The 18,835-nt window shown below is 50.6% G+C and overlaps 1 protein-coding gene across 6 annotated transcripts in view; it reads left to right on the top strand.

The window, feature by feature from the left end:
- SNX29 (sorting nexin 29) overlaps positions 1–18,835 on the top strand; it is a 477,185-nt gene that overhangs the window by 229,400 nt on the left and 228,950 nt on the right. For 5 of the 6 annotated variants that reach the window (XM_032328137.1, XM_032328140.1, XM_032328139.1 and 2 more), the window contains exon 15: positions 17,042–17,148. In XM_032328137.1, the coding sequence (XP_032184028.1) occupies positions 17,042–17,148 (107 nt within the window). Of the gene's footprint in view, positions 1–17,041; positions 17,149–18,835 lie in introns of those variants that run through there. The other variant, XR_004281897.1, reaches the window with a different exon arrangement.

Here is an 18,835-nt window from a genome sequence, read left to right as displayed (position 1 = left end):
TGACACCCGCCTTCTGTGCTTCTGACCCTGTGCTCCTTGTTGATCATGCGTCAACCACAGCGGCCTTCTTTCTGTCCTTCGAGAGGCCCCCCCACATCCTGTGCCACAGTATTCACCATTCCTTTGCCAGAATATTCTCCCCTGTAGTAGTTCCCAACTGATCTTGTCTCCTCCGAAGGCCTAATCTCCCCTTGTCTAAAGAGCCCTTCCCCCAAGACACTGCCTTCTGGTTATTTGATTGTGCCTCACAGTTACTACCATTGGAAAAATATCTCCTTTAATTGCTCATTGGCCACAAACCAGATGTTAGTTTCTGGAAGGCAGTAGCCTGCGTGTCCTGCTCCCCATGGGGTTGAGAGTCTGACCCATGGCCACCACTCGGTATGCATGTACTGTGTGAAAACATGTGGTTGCAGCATTAGAATTCTAGAACGCTTTTGGAGAGTGAGTTGTGTCTCTAAAAGAAAAAAATGCTTTCTTCTACTTGATTCGCAACACTTCTACTCAACACTTCTAATGCCGAACGTGTACGGACTTTCTCTGTTCCAACCGATCCCCAAATTTGGGGTCCTACCATGTCCTACAGTGCAGTTCAGTTCTGATAGACTGGAGTGAGTGCAGACAGCACAGCCTAGGGGCACAGTCCCAGCAGATGGCCTCCATTTCAGACCTCGGTCTCCAGCCCTAGGTCTCTGCCTGTGCTTCTGACCAGCCGGCTCTGAATTGGAGTTCTACCATCCCTTCCTCAGGTTCAGCGGTTTGCTCATAGGATGGCTCCTAGGACTCAGGGAAACGTTTATTTACATTTACTGGCTTTATTATAAAAAATATTACGAAGACTACAGTGAACGGCCAGATGAAGAAGTACACGAAGTGAGGTTTGCTCAGGTCCTGAGCACAAGGGCTGCTGTCCCTGTGAAGTTGGGGCACATCCCCTTGCTTGTACGTGGACATGTTCACCAACCCTGAAGCTCTCCGAACCCTATAGGTTAGGGATTTTTGTGGATCGTTGATTGCATAGGCTTGAGGGACCATGAACTCTGTCTCCATCCCCTTCCCCCTCTATCATGGAGAGTGAGTGGGACTGAAGGTTTCACGCTTCTAAGCATAGCTTGGGCCTTTTGGTGGCCTGCCCCCGTCCTGTAGCCCACCAAGCGACACCTCATGAAAACAAAAGATATTTCTGTCAGGAAATTCCAAGGGAGCTCTGTGTCCAGAACTAGGGTCTAAGACCAGGGTGTGTGTGTGTGTATTTTATATTTCTTATTATACAATTTATCTGTCTTTCCACCTCAGTAGCTAAGAGAAAGAACTACTCTTTAACTGCCCATGTTGTGTGGGACTTGTAATAGTTGGGGAGTTAGTTCATGCATCCGGCATCTCCTCAGAGGTGCCAAGTGTGGAGAGTGGTAATTTTTTCTTTTTAATCTAATATACAATCAGACACCCTTGGGGACTTCTAATTTGCTTTGGGAAATTTCCTTGACTCTCGGGAAGGGGGAGGACTTCATTCTTATGTCGTTATGTGACTGTAATAGTCAAGTACAAAGAGACAACTGTAAGCAGACCAGAAACATCCCGTCAGTACAGAGAGGTGGATTCGGCCCTCCGGCTTGGAATGTTCCAGTTCCTTTCCCAGGTTCCTCCTCCTCCTCTCCCTTCTGTCCTCTGCTTCCCCCAAATCTTCTTTGCTTTGGCTTCTTAGATATAATAAAGATTCTCTGGGAAGTTGTCAGGGTTGCAGAACATCTCTGTGGGCCTTTAGAAATAGCCTCCTGGTTTGTCATATATTATCATGTTGTTCCAAATATGTCAAAGTCTGTTTCTCACGTGGGAAGGAGCCACACTCAGCTTCCAGGTGTCCAAGGACTTGTTCAGAGCACAGAGTGATCACAGCTGGGCCACCGGGTCCTTCTGCCCCATCTGAGCGGAGGCCGCGTGGACTCCTTCCGAGCTGGGTTGGGTTGGTGGGGTCACTGGCAGGCATGGCACCCTCTCTCTTTCTGCATGCCTTCAGCTAGAACAGGCCTGAATTAAGCTACCTGTGGGGAGTGCCGTGGTGCTCTGGCTTCCCTCCCCCAGCAGCTGTGCTGAGAGCTGTGACCGAAGGCCCCCTGCCCGGTGAGCTTCACGGAGCCCTGGGGAGCCGGGTTATGGGGACGAGCCTTGGAAGGTCACGTGTGGCCCCGCAGGGTAAGCACTTGGATGTGCTTGTTCTCCTGTTTCCTACTTAACGTCTATAGGACATTCTCTCATGGCTTAAGGCATTGGTTGTCAGACTTAGAGTGTGCTTTGAAATCCCCTGAATATGTATTAAAATGCAGCTTTCCAACCTTCCCCTCAGACCTGTTGAATTAATTCTGGGAATGGGGCCTTGGACCCTGCGTTTTAATGCTTTCCACCCCCCTCCCATCCCTGTCCAGGTGATTCAGAGGAGGGTGGCCCATGGTCCACCCTTAGAATGGGGCCGGTCTATTGGACCTGCCTGGGAGGTCACGACAATGTCCGTGAGCGAGCACCTCTCCCTCCTCCCTCCGGGGGTTAGCAGCCTCTCCTGCCCCTGCTGCGCTTGCCTCTGTCCCACGTGGACCTTTGCTCTTCCCCACAAGCATCCATTTTCCTTGTTCTTCTGTCACCTTCAGAGGCGGCCACCATGTTGAGACCTTTCCTGGGCTTTCTGTGTGGCCCCTTTGTTCTTTTCATAGTGACTTGACCTCATGGCATTCTTTAGAATTCATAAGGGACATGAGCTTTCAGCAGGATTTCTCTTCTCAACCAACCAGCCGTGTCCCCTACTCACCCCGCCTCCACCTCCCTTCTCAGAACATCAGCCATGACCTTGAGTCTTAGGGATAAGGATTCTTCTTTTATGCTTATATTCTGGGCGTCCCTGTTTCAGCCTTGACATTGTTCTGTTGTGGGTGCTTGGAGCAGAGACAGATTTTGAGCTTTCAACATAAATTGTGTGAGCTTTAAAAAAATCTCCGCTTGACAAAATTCTCTTCCTTAAATCTTCTGTTATTACGGGCTTCTGTTGACCGGCTTTGTACTTCGGCTTCAGGTGTGAATGTCCTTGGCCCCTGCTTGAGGTGCCTGCTGGCGTTACCTGTGGGTTGGATAGGTCACTGCTAAGAGCCCGGCCTTAGGTGCCTCACCTTGGGGATGTGGGTCTGTCCTGCAGCTTGCCAGCCTGGCGGCTCGAGGACCAGGCGCATTGAGCACGTACGCTTCAGCTCTCTGGCGTCTCGGTCCTCTGGCTTGCCTACCTTGGCCTTTCTCGGCCAGGTGCCTGGCTGCCGTGGCTGTGGGGTGTGCTCAGGTTTGCCATATGCTCCAGCCCCCGCCTCTGTTTCTGTCATGCGTCCTCTGGATTTTGTGGGCTACAGAAGGAACGGTAGAGCTGAAACTGACACCGAGTCTCCTGCTCAGTTTCACTCCCCCGGATACTGAGGCCCATGGCAGTGAGGCGGCAGTTCCAGGTCACAGAACACTCTGGCAGTCAGGGGGAAGGGGGAACAGAACCCTTTTTTAGGTAACCCTTTTTTAGCCACGCTTACTCTTCCGCCCATTAGCTCTGGTCCCAGGAGTTCGAAGAAAAATCTCTACACATGCCCAAAGACAGGCACCAGGCTGTGGATTGTGCCCTCACTGGACGTGGGGTCTGTTCCAGAGACTGGTGGAAGCAATGGTTCTAGTCCACTCTGGTGTCGCAGTGAGGAGGAAGGAAGCTGGTCCGCCTGTGCTGACGGGGTGTGGTCGCCCAGGCTGGCCGTGGGGTGACAGGTGGCTCTGCAGCGACTGCCATTTAGGTGATAAAAACCCAGCCCTGCAGGGATGCGTATGTATGTGTGTACCTGGGAGTGTAGTGAGGGGACAACAGCGAGGAAATGGGCATCGGTGGGGGTGGGTGGGGGTGGGGGTGCAGGACCCTCGCGGTGCCCTCTGCTTGGGCACTGGAATTTTTTGATTGACCTAGAACTGATGTCACATACAGTTCGCCTGTTTCACGGGCACGACATACTTGCAGTATATTCACCAAGACGTGCTCCCATCACTACTCTGTAACTCCGGAACGTGTTCTTTACCCCGAAAAGAAATCCTTAACCCATTATAGACCACTTCCCACTCATGGCAGCTACGGAACTACTTTCTGGTCTGTGGATTTGCCAGTTCTGGACATCAAATATACCCCCCCCCCCCACAATATCGGAAAACAGGATGCTCTGGGGAGCCTTCTGTAAGCGGAAGTGGTGTCAGGTGCAGAGCTCACCCTGCCTTCTAGAAGTTTGTGTCGTGCCCGTTGGCATTCACAGCAGATCTGCATTTGTACAGCAACAGCTTTTTTTTTTTTTTTAAGGGAAAACCTATGGATTTCTTCTACTTAGCAAAAACAGGTGGTAATTTAAATCTTTTGTGGACGCGAAGTGGCATAATGAAAACTTGGGGAAAGCGGGGGTACCTGTGAACAGAAACGTCCTGTGTGTGGACTCTGGCCTCTGGTGTTTTCACTTAGTGCAATGTTCCCAAGGTTTACCCTTGCAGTGACATGTATCAGTACTTGAATTTCTTTAACAAATTTTTAAAAAGTTTTTAATTGTGGTAAAATATAACAAATTGACCTTAAAGCATCTTGAAATGTACAAATGGATGGTATGAAATACTTTGAATCGTGTCACCTCCCCCACGGTGCCTCTCCAGCTAAATCCTCCTACAGTGGAACTCTGTAATGCCCCACTCTTCTCCAGTCCCTGGAGACCACCTTTCCTCTTTCCAGCTTGGTGAGTCTGACTGCTGCAAGCACCTCATGTAAGCACACCCCCGTAGCATTTGTCTTTTTGGACTGCGGCTGGCCTCTTGCCCCGAGCTCAGCACCCCCCAGGGTCATCCGTGCTGAAGAGTGTTAGGCTTAACTTCCTTCTTACACTGGATGTGTAGACCGTGTTTTGCTCATCCATTCGTCCATCGGTGGACACTTGGGTTGCTTCCATGTTTGGGCTCTTGTGAATAAGACTGCAGTAAACATATGAGTTCTCTTGGGTTGCATTTTTTTAAATAACACGCTTGTGCTCATGTATTTTTAATTTATAAGGAAACGGGAAGTAGAAAATCCATGGTCACCTCTAGAATTTAAATGTTTGTGGTTTCTGAGTGTCTCTGCTGGTATGGGGCACTGGCATGAGGGGAAAAAAACATCTTAGGGAATAGCATCCTTAATTTGTCTGAAGCTTCCTCAGGCCTTCCCTCTGGAGTCAGGAATCCTGTCAGTCTCTGCCAGGCCAGAGTGATGGGGTTACAGGGAGAGGGGCTGGAGTTTCTGTGGGGTGGTGTGATGCGGGGTCCCCTGCTTGCAGACGGGGAAGGAGAATGAAATATGTTAGTGCTTGTGATGCGCTTACAGTAGTGCGGGGCCCTCCGTAGGCATCCCTGCCGGTTACACCTGCTGTGAAGTTACTGGTGTGTCTTCCCTTCTTGCATAGTTGGCCGTCCATGAGTAGAGAGTGGGAGTGGGTGTCTGCACTCCTTTGAGAGAATATAAACTTTCTAGAAATACAGTGGCTTAGCCTATGACCTGCTGGCTGGGTTGGGATTTATTCCGTCCATGTTCCTGTGTCTTAATTGTCCGAGGTCTAGTGCATCTACCACAGGGGTGTGAAACTACAAAAATGGATTTTTTCCCCCCTGCAATGGACATGTGTTACTTTTACAATTTGAGAAAACAAAGTTATTGAAGAAGTGGAGAGGGGCGCCTGGGTGGCTCAGTGGGTAAAGCCGCTGCCTTCGGCTCAGGTCATGATCTCAGGGTCCTGGGATCGAGTCCCGCATCGGGCTCTCTGCTCAGCGGCGAGCCTGCTTCCCTCTCTCTCTCTGCCTGCCTCTCAGTGTACTTGTAATTTCTCTCTGTCAAATAAATAAATAAAATCTTTTTAAAAAAAAAAAAAAGAAGAAGAAGTGGAGAGAAAACACAGAACAAGACCTAGGAGCCATGCTAAAGGTGCCTTGTCAGACGGTTTCTCCAGTAAGAGTGGCCAGTGTTGGCTGACTGAAAGTCTTGGTAAGTTGGTACATTCAGACTCAAAGACGTGTTGGCCAGCCAGACAGGAAGTATTGAGAATCTGACTTGTGCCCCCTCTGATTTTGAACATTTTGTGTGTTGGGAGAAACAAGATGGAAACTTGAAGGAGCTTCTCGTCTAGGTGGACAGACAAGACACACACCCTTGCCACATCCAAAGCCTGCTTTCGGCGGCTCTGCTGGCTGCTTCACCTGCCTCCTTGGATCCTCGCATGGTGCCCTGCAGGGTGGATGTGATGATCCCATTTACCGACCAGAAGGCCCGGCTTCGGTCAGCTAAGTTCCTTGCAGGAAGTGGCCAGGTTGGGGTCGGAAACCAGTTGTATCTGACCACAGCTTCTGGGCCATTTGCTCTGTTATGTCTCTCTTAGCTGTACTGGTGTGTTCCCTTCCTAAGTGCACAAGATGGAATGGCTTAGGATACGACACTAAGTCCTAGGGTTGAGGCAATTCAAAGAAATTGTCCACATGGGCTTTTGAAATTCCAGGAGTTCCTGCTAAAGACCATCTTGTGCAGTGATTACCCAAGGATGCTTCCATCCCCATGAATCCAAGCTTTACAGGTAACCCATTTCTGCCTTTGAAGTACGTAGCCATGCTGTTTTAAGAACAAATTGCAGAAGTCACATGTGATTGTTTGAAATAAGATGATTTAAAGTCTTAGAATGAAAGTACTGATTGCTCTCTACTGCCCCTACAGCCCAGGTTTCCAAGGTCGACATCTTGGGTGTGCCCTTTGTCCTTGCTAGGATAACCAGGGGTGCACCTCAGTGGGGTCTTTCTGAGCTGTTCCTTCTACCAAAACAGAACCACACGTATTTCTGTGACTCAGTTAATGCTTGAACGTCAACACATTTGCATTTTAAAATGAGCAATTTAAAAAGCTTGGGAACCTTCCATGTCACCTTGTCTCATTGCTGACAAGCGGACTCCAGATGAACCTCCACAGAGGACGGTCTGGCCCAAAGCTCCGTTGAGCCAGCACTCACACCACTTAGATCAGGGCGAGAACTCATTGTGTCTGGCCTGCCTAGCTGCGTGTTTCACTCCAGCAGAAGTGGTTTCCACTGTCAAACTGCTTTTCACTTAAGGGGAGGAAACACAACTCTCACATTTCTGTCCGAGCCTCTGCTGGACTCCACCACGTGAGCGGGTGAAAATGTGCTTGGCGAAGGGTGTGAAGACAGTTCTGGTTCCTGCCGCCGTTGTCCCCAGCTGTCCCCGTGCGTGTGATATATATTTAGATGATCTCTCGGAAAAGAGCCGCGGCTTCTGAACAGGTGAGCATCTTTCTCTGGAAAGACCTATGCGAGACAGGAGCTTCTGCTGAAGACCTTTCTGCCTTGAAAGAAAAGGCACCCTATTTTTAAAGCTCGGAGTGAGAATATAAAACACTTGAGCCTTTTCTCTCGTTGAATCTTTGTAGGAGATACCCTCCCCATTTTACAGAGGAAGAGACGGAGACTCATAGCAATGAAGTCCTAAGTCTAAGGTCTCGCTCTCCTTGGTGGCAGAGCCAAGATTTGAACCTAGGGCTGCCCTGTGTGTCTGCCCACTCTCCTGATCATACATAATTCCTTGTCTGATACTAGAAACAATAGCCCTCTCAGTCCCTTGGCTCCTGGTCTGTATGTTGAGGGTGCAGAGGACTCTGTCCTCTTTTGATAGATCTTGTTGGCATGGCCATCCCATACGAGGCTGTTCTTTGAGTAACATTCTCTTGGCTTGAGTATCACCACACAAGCCCCTTGCCTCATTTTTTTTTTTCTTTCTTAAACCAGTGAATCCTGTCTGTGAGGTGGGTGGGTTTTTATCAAGTGTTTGAAGAATTTGGTTTCGAGTTCTGGAGAGCTGGAAATTTACAGTATTCTTACACCATGAGGCAAACAACAGTGTCCCGGGGGGGGGGGGGGTGTGGTTGCATGTAAGATAATAGGTCTCCTTGCGAGTTTTGGCACAAGGTCTTGGAATTCTGACATCGTAGGAATTGGTGCCGTGTTGGTGAGGCGGCCCTGCGGGGCAGGGAGGCACGTGGTGAGTGGGGAACGCTGTGGGAGCTTGACACCAGGGAGACTTTGGTCTGTATAACCTGGTCCATCATTTACAGTGTTATTAAAAAAAAAAAAAAAGGCAAGAAAGAAACCCACCCAAACCTCTCTTTTCTCATCTCTAAAATGGAATTTGGTGCAGTGGTGTTTTGAGCCTTAAATGACTCTCCCTCCTCTGGGAGGTGGGGTGTCATTAGGGCTCAGTTCTCAGGAGCCCGTTCAGCTCCTGATGGCTGCCACACAGGTGTTCTGGGCTGCAGCCTGTGACTGTGACCGCACTGTACGGTTCCCTGCTCCCGCACGGAGCCACCATTCCTTCTCAGTGCACCATTGCCTGTCTGTCGATGCCACCTTCTTCCCCAAGGACTGTGTCCCGGAATCTTGTTAGAGACTCTATATTAGATAAAGGTTTTTTTGTTTGTTTGTTTGTTTTTGTTTGTTTTTGCTTTTGGTGACCTTCTCCCCACAAGAGTGAAAGTAGCTGAATAGCAGCTGTGGTCATCGGTTGCCCCATCGCTGGAAAACCATAACATGTTGAGTGCCAAAGGGAGCCAGCCCGCCATGGAAGCTCCCTGAGAGATTCCAGAAGCTCGCTGCCCAGGGGGCACCAGTGTGGTGATGCTGGAGTGGGGTGGGGGCTGGTGGCAGTGCCCCTGTCTCCTGTCTGAGTCGCAGCCCTGGGGCAGGGAGAGGAGCACTGTCCCCTCCCAACACCCCCCCCCCCCCGGGCCACCATCTGGCCCAAGTTCTCCTTAGCTTTTGGACCCCCTGAATTCCTGCCGGACCAAGATCTGAGCAGGGAAGTGAGGGATTCTCCATTACTCAGCCGCTGACGCTGATGGGGACGTTGTTCTGATTCTGTCACTTGATAGCTGTCTGCCCTTGAGCAACTCAGGAAACCCCCTGGGAAGTCAGTTTTGGGGGCTATCACTCTGTCCCTCGCACGTGTATTGTGAGGACAGGAAATACTGCAGTGGAGCTTGAGTCCCGTGCCAGGCTGGTAAGCACCGCGCTTAGCTGGTGAGTGCCCCTCGTCCAGCATTTACTCCCGGCCGCACCGGGACATGCACTGGGCCGCATGTTGGCCTGCGTCGGGTGGCTCATCCCACAGCTCGTGGAGGTTGGCCTGTTACTATTTTACAACAGGAGGAGACTCTGCTTCCAAAGGATGGGTGATCTCATCCCGTCCTGCTGTTTCCTCATCGCTGCCCCCGTGACTGCTAACTTGATAACCCCAACTCCCCTCTCCCTGGAACTCAGGCTCCCATGCTGCTGTGTTCTGGCTGCTTTTTCTCAGACGGTTGTGTCAAACCTCCCTTGTCTGCAAACCAGACTCACTCCCTCCTCCCTGTCACACCGCCCCTTCCCCAGCTCAGTACGATGGTAGCTGTGCTCTTTGAGGTTCCCGAGACCAAAATTATTGGCGTCAGTGTGACTCCTGTCTTCACCCTATTCCCACATCAAATACATTAGCATCTTTTACACATGTGGGGGGTACTCTAGCTGGAGGTCGTCTGCTAACTGCACTCCTTGCAAAGAACGGGAAGTTCTTCGGTGAGGGGAGAGCTGAGCCGTGCCCCCTGCCCCTAGCCACTACACCCGCCCTCTCCGCTTCCCTGCTTACGCTGCCTTCATGTGACTGGTAGAATGATTTTTCAGAAAAGGTCTGGTCATCCTGCCTTTTGTTCTGAACCTTTCAGGGGCTTCCTGTTTTGCTCAGAATAAAATATCCTAGCCTCCCACCCCCTGCCACGGTCTCAGTTCTCTTATATCCATTGTCCTTCAGCCTCGTGCCTTCCTTGCTGTTTCCAGAGCACCCCAGGGCCTTTGTACTTGCTCTTCCCAGGAATGCGGTCCTTCAGCGCTTGCATGGCTCTCACCACCACTTTATTCCGGTCTCAGCTCAAATGACATCTCCTTTGTGAACCTTTCCTTGCATTAATTAGCACTCACACACCCTCAGTGCTCATGTTTTCACCGCCCCTGTTAGCACTTCTCACAGCCTGCTTGATTAGATAGTTACTTCTTTATTTTCTGAGGCTCCACTCAAGGGTGAACTCCATGTTGGCTTTCACAGTTTCCCCGCTTAGTACACCCCTCTCTGTGGTGCCTAGTGCCTGGTGTAGAACGAATCTTCAGTTGCTAGTTGTTGCGTGAATAAATAAAGACCCATTCAAGGTCACTCACAGGGGAGCGATGCAGCCAGACTTGGCACTGGGTCTGATTGCAGAGCCCACGCTGCCTTCTCGAGCGTGCTCTCCCCTTGCCACAGCCGGCACATGGAACATTCTGGATGCTGTTATTATGAAGAGTATTTCCTTGGCTGGAACAACTGTGGATCCCTGCTGTCTGTTAGGGGTCATTGTCACTGCACCCGGGAGGGACCTTTCTTCTTTAGAACCTTTGGGTGTCCCAGATTTCCCCTCCCGCCAGACCAGGGCTGCCGTTCCAGGACCTGGCACACTGCCTTGTGCCGTCAGGACGTTCAAGGGAGCCATCTCGGAACTCAGAGTGGTTCTTTATCTTCTTTAGCCACCGGTGTCTCTCTCACACTGTTTGCATCTAGGGTCGTGCTAAGCTTGTTGAAATTGAAAGCAAAACAGTAACCTTATCATACTGTTTGCCATGCTGCTCTCCATGGTCTTGGAAGTTTTGCTTAAACTAATTTAGGCAGAAAACCCCATGTGTTCTCTGGTGCCTGCCTGTGAGACCAGCACAGTGTCTGCTGCTTTCGGATGACTTATCTCAGACACCCCCCGACAGCAATGGCAGGCCGCAGGGAGGTGAGAAACTGTGTCACGCTCGCTAAGTTTAAACGACCTGCTAACGCAGCTCACAAACCCACAGCTTTTCTGGAACACGAGAAATAGTTCTGATTGAAACTAAGTGTTTCTGTGCTCCCACCAAACACAGCTTCGGTGTCTGTGTGGATTAGAAAAGAGAAGGCCTCCTGGTTGGACCAAATTTTTCCATTTGGAGTCTAAGCTACACAAAGGCCATAGACCTCTTGCCCTCCGGCCTGGGCTTGAGACAGCCAGACGGAGTCGTGGACGGAGGCTGCAGCGAGATGGTGCCTTTGAAGAGGCACGGTGACTTCTCCTGTGCTGGGTCCCCTGCAGGGCTGTCGCCGTTGAGTCTCCATGAGCTCCCGCTGTCCGTGGACGTCGCTCTCAGGTTTTGTCCAGCACGTTAAACATGGCTCTTCCTTTCACGTTTGGGCCTGTCTCTGCACTTGGGCTTTTTCAGTACAATTTCAGTTCCTTATCCGAAATGGAGATACCCAGCCCTGTAGATGGAAGCTTCTGTCTTATTGGGTCCTGCCCGCTGCCCTTGGCTCCTGGGCCTTGACCGGGGCAGGCTGTGGAGGTGCGGATGCCGGCTGGTAACTCCGATCACGGGCCAGAAATGTCAGCGATGGGACTGTAGGCTGAACTCTGCCCCGCGGACCGGTTTTCAAGCCTTGCGTTCTTGAACTCAGGAGCGGCTATAGCTGATAGGAATACGGAGCTGTGTGTTCCTCTTGGCCGAGTAAGTCGGCGTTCTCTGCATTTCAGACCAGTAGATCCCTCACAGGAGACGTGCGTCTTTAAAGCCCCCATCACCGCCTTCCGCCGGACCCAGCGCAAGTGTTTGTGTTGGCTGTGGAGACCGGACTTTCCGAATTCAACCACAGCTGACCCTCACCCCGCGGAGGGCTTGGTTGGGGGATGTGCACAAAGTGTGGGGTGCGGGTGTAACGTGCCATTTTTGGCTCTCAAACAACTGGATGTCACTTGGGCTTTGACTGCGTTGCCTTCCTTGAACACTCAGATGTTCCGCTGTTCCCATGGCAGGTGAAATCTTTCTGGCTGAAAAATGAACAGTTGAGATGCGGTGCTTGTAACATTTCAACTAATGAGATGACCGGCCTCTCCTGCCTCACCACGTGCTCACCTTGCCAGTGGAGAGGTGGAAGGTGTCTGACCAATTAAATGGCTCCTTTCAGTTTCCTAATAAGCCTTACGCCATGGAGATAGTTCGGCCAAGTGCACCTCTGTGTTGTCCTTTTCATAAGCGTCATCCGTGCGGAACCGTTCTGTCGTCCTTGCAACTCCGGGCCTGAGTCAGGGGCCCACCCGCAGTGCTCCCTGGGGAAGTACCCGTCGAATGATTAAAGGTACTGTGTTGTTAGTCTTCTGCCGTGTAACAAATGACCCCCAAATTCAGCTGCTTGAAACCACAAACACGGACTGACTTCCGTTTGTGAGGGGGAGGAATCCCGGGGGGGCTCGGCTGCATGCTCTGACTCTGGGTCCCCGTCAGAGCTGTGGTTATGCACTCAAGGCTTGGTGGGGGAGGGTCCGTGACCACTGGGGGGCTGCTGGCAGACCCCAGACTGCGGGTGGATACATCGTGGGTCTCTCCATAAGGCTGCTCCCAAGATGGCAGCTGGCTGTGCTCACAGAGTGGGTGCGGGCCCCAAGACAGAGGCTTGTAAACTTGACCTTAGACGCGACGACTCATTTGCGGTGAGTCCAGCCCATGCTCACCGGGATCACTGGGAGCCGTCGGAGAGGCCACCTTCCGGGGTGGCGGGGGAAGCCTGGTACAGCTGGGGTTCGTTACTTAGCATTTTATACACGGGATGGAAGTTTCTGGCCTGCTTGTTAAAGCTGTGCGAACTGAACCCGGGCAACAGGAGGTCACATAGTTGGGGGCGAAGGTCGGCTGGTTAGTTTCTAAGAGACCTTTTATAAATTCATGACTGTCTGGGGTCTGTTCCCTCGTCTTGAAGGTTAAAAAGCTTTCTCACGCATCCGCCTCCTTCGGCGCGGGACTCTGTGGCCTGCTGTTAGAGGCGCCTCCAGAGGGCCTGCTGTCTGAGGGGCGAGGGCCCGCGGCTGGCTTGCAGACCACGAGCAGTGCAGATGTGAAGCAGGTTAGATGGCCGTGTCTTGCCGATCAGCAGGATCTCCTGGTGGAGGAAGGCCGCCTCGCTCAGGCACAGGTCAGGTTACTAGGAGCGCACCGGCCGGCAGGCCCTGCTCTGCACACACCTGTCACACCTTGGATGTGTCCTAGCGCCGGGCTTCTCGAGTCAGCCTCACACAGCTTCGTGCTGGGGTGTCTGCCCTGCCTTGGCGGGCACTGCTGCTGTCCGGCCAAACTTTTCTAAGTGCAGCCTCCTGTCAGATTCTGTTTTCCTACTTAGAATCCAGTGCGATGTTCTGTTGTTGAATCCAGCGCTGGCGCGTCGCCTTGCCATGGAAGACCCGATGCTCCCAGCCGCCACACCTCTGCTGTGTCCCTCTCCCTGCAAGCAGCTGCTTCCAGCCTTGGAACAGGTGGTTCTGGGAGCTCTCTTGATGTCTCTGAACAGTATTGTCTGCTGCTGCTTGTTCTTTGCTCCGCTGGATGTGTTCTCCATTGATTTCTGGCTGTGGAACTTGAGGGATCGCTTTTCTGTCCCTCCAACCCCCAGCATAGGCACACCATCGTTTTGGTTTGATTCCTGGGCCATGAATACTTTGCTAGGACTCGGAAAACGCCCTCCAGCTGAGCTGGGAGGTGTGTGATCACTATTTTCACACAACTTTTAAATTTCTTTTGAGTTAATATTTGAAAAAACCATTTTGGTTCATGTTGTATGAACTCATTAGTAACTCAAGTGCAGGTGCTCTCTCATGGAAATCTCTGTTAAAAACAGGGCACCCGTCCATTCGATCCTGTAGTCCTAGGACCACTGTGACTGGAGGAGGTCTGGCTGCTCCACAGGCTGGTTCCTCTGGTTCGTGGCTCCCACTGCTGCTCCTTTATTTAGAGCAAGTTCATGGGCTCTGTAGTCCCCCACTTCTGGAGTGCACGATCTGCACAAGGTTGTGCCACACCCCACCTCTCTCCGAATCCAGTGTGTTCTGTCACCCCAAAGAGCAGCCCTGTCCCCATGAGGTCTCTCCCCCTTCCCGGTTCTTGGAAACCAATACGTGTTGTTGACACTGCACATGAATGGGGTCCCGCTGTCTGTGGCCTCTTGAGGCTGTTGTGGCGTCTTCCCCTTCGCAGTATGCTTTCCGGGCGCAGCCGTGTTGCGGCAGGGCTCCGTGCTTTGGTCCTTTTATGGCCGAGTTCTAGTGCATGGTAGGGACAGACTACAGCGTGCTGACCTGCCTGTCATCTGTGATGGCCGTGTGGGTAGTGTCCACTTTTTGGTTGTTATTAGCAATCTTCTCACTTTTGTGTTGTATCCTCTATTTCCTAGAACATCTGTTTTTTCTTAGATTTCTTCTGTTTTGTTTGGGGGCAGGTGAAGATTTTGGAAAGTTTGCATGTCTGAGGATGTTTTCACCTTCTTAGCACTGGGCTTAGCTTGGTACAGAATTCGAGGTTGGAAATACTTCCCCCCCGACAGGATCACTTCGTTGCTTTCTAGCGTATGGCGGTGGTGTTCAGAGACCCCGTGTCCTTTCTGGTTGTCCTTTGTGAAAGGGCTCCTCTGCGTGCCCCTTGTCACTCGTGTTCGGACACTCTCCTGCGAGGCCTGAGCATGGCTCCCCCGCTGCGTCGGGCGCTCGGCAAGTTCCTCTGTCTCCACACTCCTGTCTCTCAGTCCTGGGGCGTTTTCTTGAATTAAGTTTCTGATTTCCTTGTCTGTTAACTCCCCACTTCCCCCATTTCTTGGGTTCTTCTGAAATGATAACTCTCCATTTACCTTTTTTGTTTTCCGTCTTGTTATCCGTTGCCTCTCTTTTCTGGAAATTTTCTTACCTTCTCTCCTTTGTATCCAGTGTTCCATCTCCTCTATCACAGTTTTGCTTTGCAGAGGAGGTTTTTTTTTTTCTTTACCCTCTCTGTGTGTCCTCCTTTTTCTTCTTTTTAAATACCTCTCTGTACCTTTTTCAAGTATACCATCTTCTCGCTCTGGGATTATTACCGATAGTTTGCTTTTCGAGTGTTCTTTTTCCCCTAACTTGGGTCTTTTTCTTAGAACTTGTTTTCCTCTGTCTTTCCTCCATCGATTCTGGTCCCCGTTTCCCGCCTTAAGAGCTCATCGCAGCCGTGAGGTGCTTTCCTGCCAGTCACGCAGAGCTAGGCGTGGGACACTAAGAAGCTGATGACAGGCTGTGCTCAGCTCCTGGTGGGGCGAGCCGGCTCCGCCATTTCACTGGAGAGCGCCCATGGGTCCCTTTGGGCCTTTTTCTTAAGCCTCTTACATTCCCAGGACCAGGTTTTTCACTCCCTGCTTAGAGGTAGGTGTGTGCTGATGGACGGCTGCTCTGGGCATTGGCGAAGCATGCCAGTTCAGCGGTCTTGTTTCCTCTGTTTCCCGTCGGGTACCCAGACCTCAGCTCGGTCCAGTGCTGCAGGTTTACTTTCTCCGGGGAATAAACCCCTTGTTTCCTGCAGATTGCTTCTTAAACAGACTCTGTATCTCTTCACTTTGAGCACCATGTGTATCCCCACATCTAGAAGTGTCTCGTATCTACCGTTTTCAAGTTGTCGCATGTTAATCAGACGGAATGTTGCTGCGGCCCCACTGGAGCCAAGAAGGAAGCTTTCGCAGGCCTGTCACGTGCCTTTTACCAGTGATCCGCCTGCTTCTCAGCTTCTAGAATTTTGTTGTCTCGTTTCCTCTCTCATTTCTTGTTTTTCTCAAGGGTGATGCTACGAGAATTTTAAAAGTGGGTATTTTAATGGGACTCTGAGAGGATGTGAAGGTAAATTAATGTATCCAGGATGTCAGCTCTAACGGGAAGCCCTTGACATTTTCTCTTCATACCTATTTCGGGTTGTGGAGGGTTCCTGGGTCACAGTCCGCAGCCGTGCCTGCAGCCTTTGGGATTGCTGGGGTGGGAGCGTCTTCAGGTTGGTTCCAGCATCTTGGATGTCATCATTCAGGGCCGTGCTGCTTTTGGGCTTCGAGCTCATTGTGACCTGATGGAGGCTTAGCGGAGGGAGCTGACAGCAGAGCTGCAGGACCCCCATTTCTGCTCAGCCTTGGCCCACTTGCCCGTTCTCTCCAGGCCCTCAACTCCCTGTTGCGGGAGGGCCGGCCTTCATGACCATCTGCTCACGCTCTGGGGGGCATCTGGGACTTTGCTCTCACGGAACACACAGGGAATGGAATCTGCTTAGTTGATGCTTGTTTTTGGACTGGGGGCTAAACCCTCTTCCAGATACATGCCACTGGGGGACTTCCTTCCTGCCTGTGTCCCCTGATTTTCTTGGAATTTGCCTGCTCACTCCCGGTCCTAACTTCCTGCTCTTCCCCACGAAGTGAGCATGTGTGGATGTGTCCCTGAAAGGAGGAAGAACCACCCACTGGTGTCTACTGTGCTAATAATTCCCACATTGATCTGGGAGCCAGTCTCTTGTTAGGATGTCCTTGTGTTGTCATTATGCATTGATTTTAGAGTTTCTCCCGAAGCTGCCCAGCTTCCGCTCCAAGTATGGTTTATAAATGGCAGTTCTTAGCGGCTCTACCCGTACTTTGACCCCCTCTGCCATTGACGTCTGCTGTGGACAGACAATACTGCTCTGGGGAACTTTCTCGTTAGAGAGAAAGAAATTGAACCACTGCAAAAGATGGAAGCGTAGGCTCTTCTGTTAATGTGTCGTCTGTTGTGCCCTGGAACGGGAAGTAGTAACAAGATTATTCCCCAGACTCACGTGCATCTGTCCCTGTGACCGTTCTTCCATTTGTAAATACAGTTTATTATTCACTTCGTTTATTATTTCACTTCGGGTGAAAATGTCGCAGAATTGAAGTCATTAGTAGCGTGATCGCTGGGCTCACACCCCCCTGCTCTCCCCACTGCCCTAAAAAGAGCTTTTCTCATTGGAGAAGCCATTTGGCAAGAAGAAAAAGAAAATTTTTTTACTGGAGAGTAACTTCCAATGACTGCTAAAACATTTACGGGGTTTCTTTCTTTCTCTCCCTTAAGTTGTGCCGAATCTTTGGAGCGTTGATGGAGAAGTTACAGTCACTGAGCAGAAGCCAGGCGAAGTGGCGGAGGAGCTGGCGAGCTCCTATGAGAGAAAGCTCATCGAGGTAAGGCTGGCGCCGGCCGGTGTGCATTTGCTCCCAGGGTCGGCTGCCTTGGGGACGTTGTGGGAACAGGTCCAGCCCGTTCCGCAGATGCTAGCAATAGAATCAGACACTAGTCTCTCGCACCACCAACGAGACAAAACAACCAGGTAAAAAACATTAAACTTGGTGAAGAAAACTAAGAGCTGGTTCTTCAGAAAAATATTAAATTAGAGACTGTCGGTGCCTATGGCAGGGAAATAGAGAAAACACAAACATGTCATGTTAAACAGAGGAAAACAAACGCGCTCTTGGATTTGGAGGAGATGAAAAGCGGGAAAGGCTGTCACAAACAGCTTTGATGCTGATGAAAGTACAAATATGGGTGACATGGGCTCTTTCCCAGGACAGTGTCTGTTTATCACAATTAATTGAGGGTGGAGCCTACTTACCTGGAGAGCATCCAGAAATGGGAAGGAAGTTATAAAAATAAAGCTGGTGCCCTGGGAGGTAGCAAACCTGAGTGGTTTCATAGCGGTTTCTAGAAAGTCTTTCAAGGTATGTACAAACAGCCCGTTGCTCTTTGTACCTCCCTTAAAGCCTTCCCTGTATCTTTACGTGTATCTGTGTCTCTGTATCTTGGTTTCAGTATGCATTACTTCAGAAGAACAAAAACTGCCAAAGAGCCTAGAAAAGAAACCGTGGACCAGTCTCACCTGTGCATCAGGGCATAAAAATTCTAGCAAGGTATTGCCCAGTCAAATCCAGTTATATATGAAAGGACCGATCCCCATGAAATAGGGATTAATTTAGGATTTCAGGGATGACTTAACGTTAGGAAATTCATCAAGTCAGCTCCGTGATAGATGAAAGGCTAAATGCCAGATAGAGATCTTGGTTGGTACCAAAGAGTCATTCGATAATATTCCTCATTCGTACCTAACAAAATACTTTTTACTGAAGTAGAACTGACACACAGCGTTGCATTACTTTTAAGCACACAACATACTAATTTGATAGCTCCCTGATAAACATGTTCTTGATAAAGGGGAGGGGCACTTCTTTGATAGGATAACGTGGTTTTTTTTTTTTTTTTTATCAGAAATCGTTAATTGCTGCCATACTCCGTGCTAAAGCTAGAAGGCTACATTTTCAGATAGGCAACTGATCGATAGAATATATATGTATACGTCAGTGTGTGTGTGTGTGTGTGTGTTGTGGTCACAGGTGTGGCATTCACGACGAATTGTGTATGTTTGTACACGTACGTGCATGTGAGCGTCTACACTTGAGTCCTTTGTGAATATTCTGCAGTATATTTGATGTGTGGAATCAGAAACATCCCTGCCATTGCCATGGAGACATAGTTGACCTCAGGTTAGGTTTTAGAGGCCAGGCCCTTTGCAGCGGAGCCCCCTACGCTTGTTCCTGGTTCAGCCTCACAAGCTCACAAGCTTGCTGTCTGTTTCACTGGGTTCCTGGTTACCGCTAAAGAAGGGAGGTGAGAAACAATTTGAATTCTAACTCAAGGGAGCCCAAAGGGGCATGAGCTGGGGTTTGGTCTTAGCATAATAGGCAGATAGGGGATGAGTGACAAACCAGGGTTGAAGGACCCGGGGGCTGGGGTGGGGGACTGTCCCCTCCTGGCCTGTCCCCCATGCCGAACCTCACAGGCTTACCCAGTGGGGTCATTGATCGCAGTCGGCTGGTG

This window comes from Mustela erminea, chromosome 20 (assembly GCF_009829155.1).
Source record: "Mustela erminea isolate mMusErm1 chromosome 20, mMusErm1.Pri, whole genome shotgun sequence".
NCBI lineage: Eukaryota > Metazoa > Chordata > Mammalia > Carnivora > Mustelidae > Mustela > Mustela erminea.
This window is presented reverse-complemented; position numbering and strand designations above follow the sequence as displayed.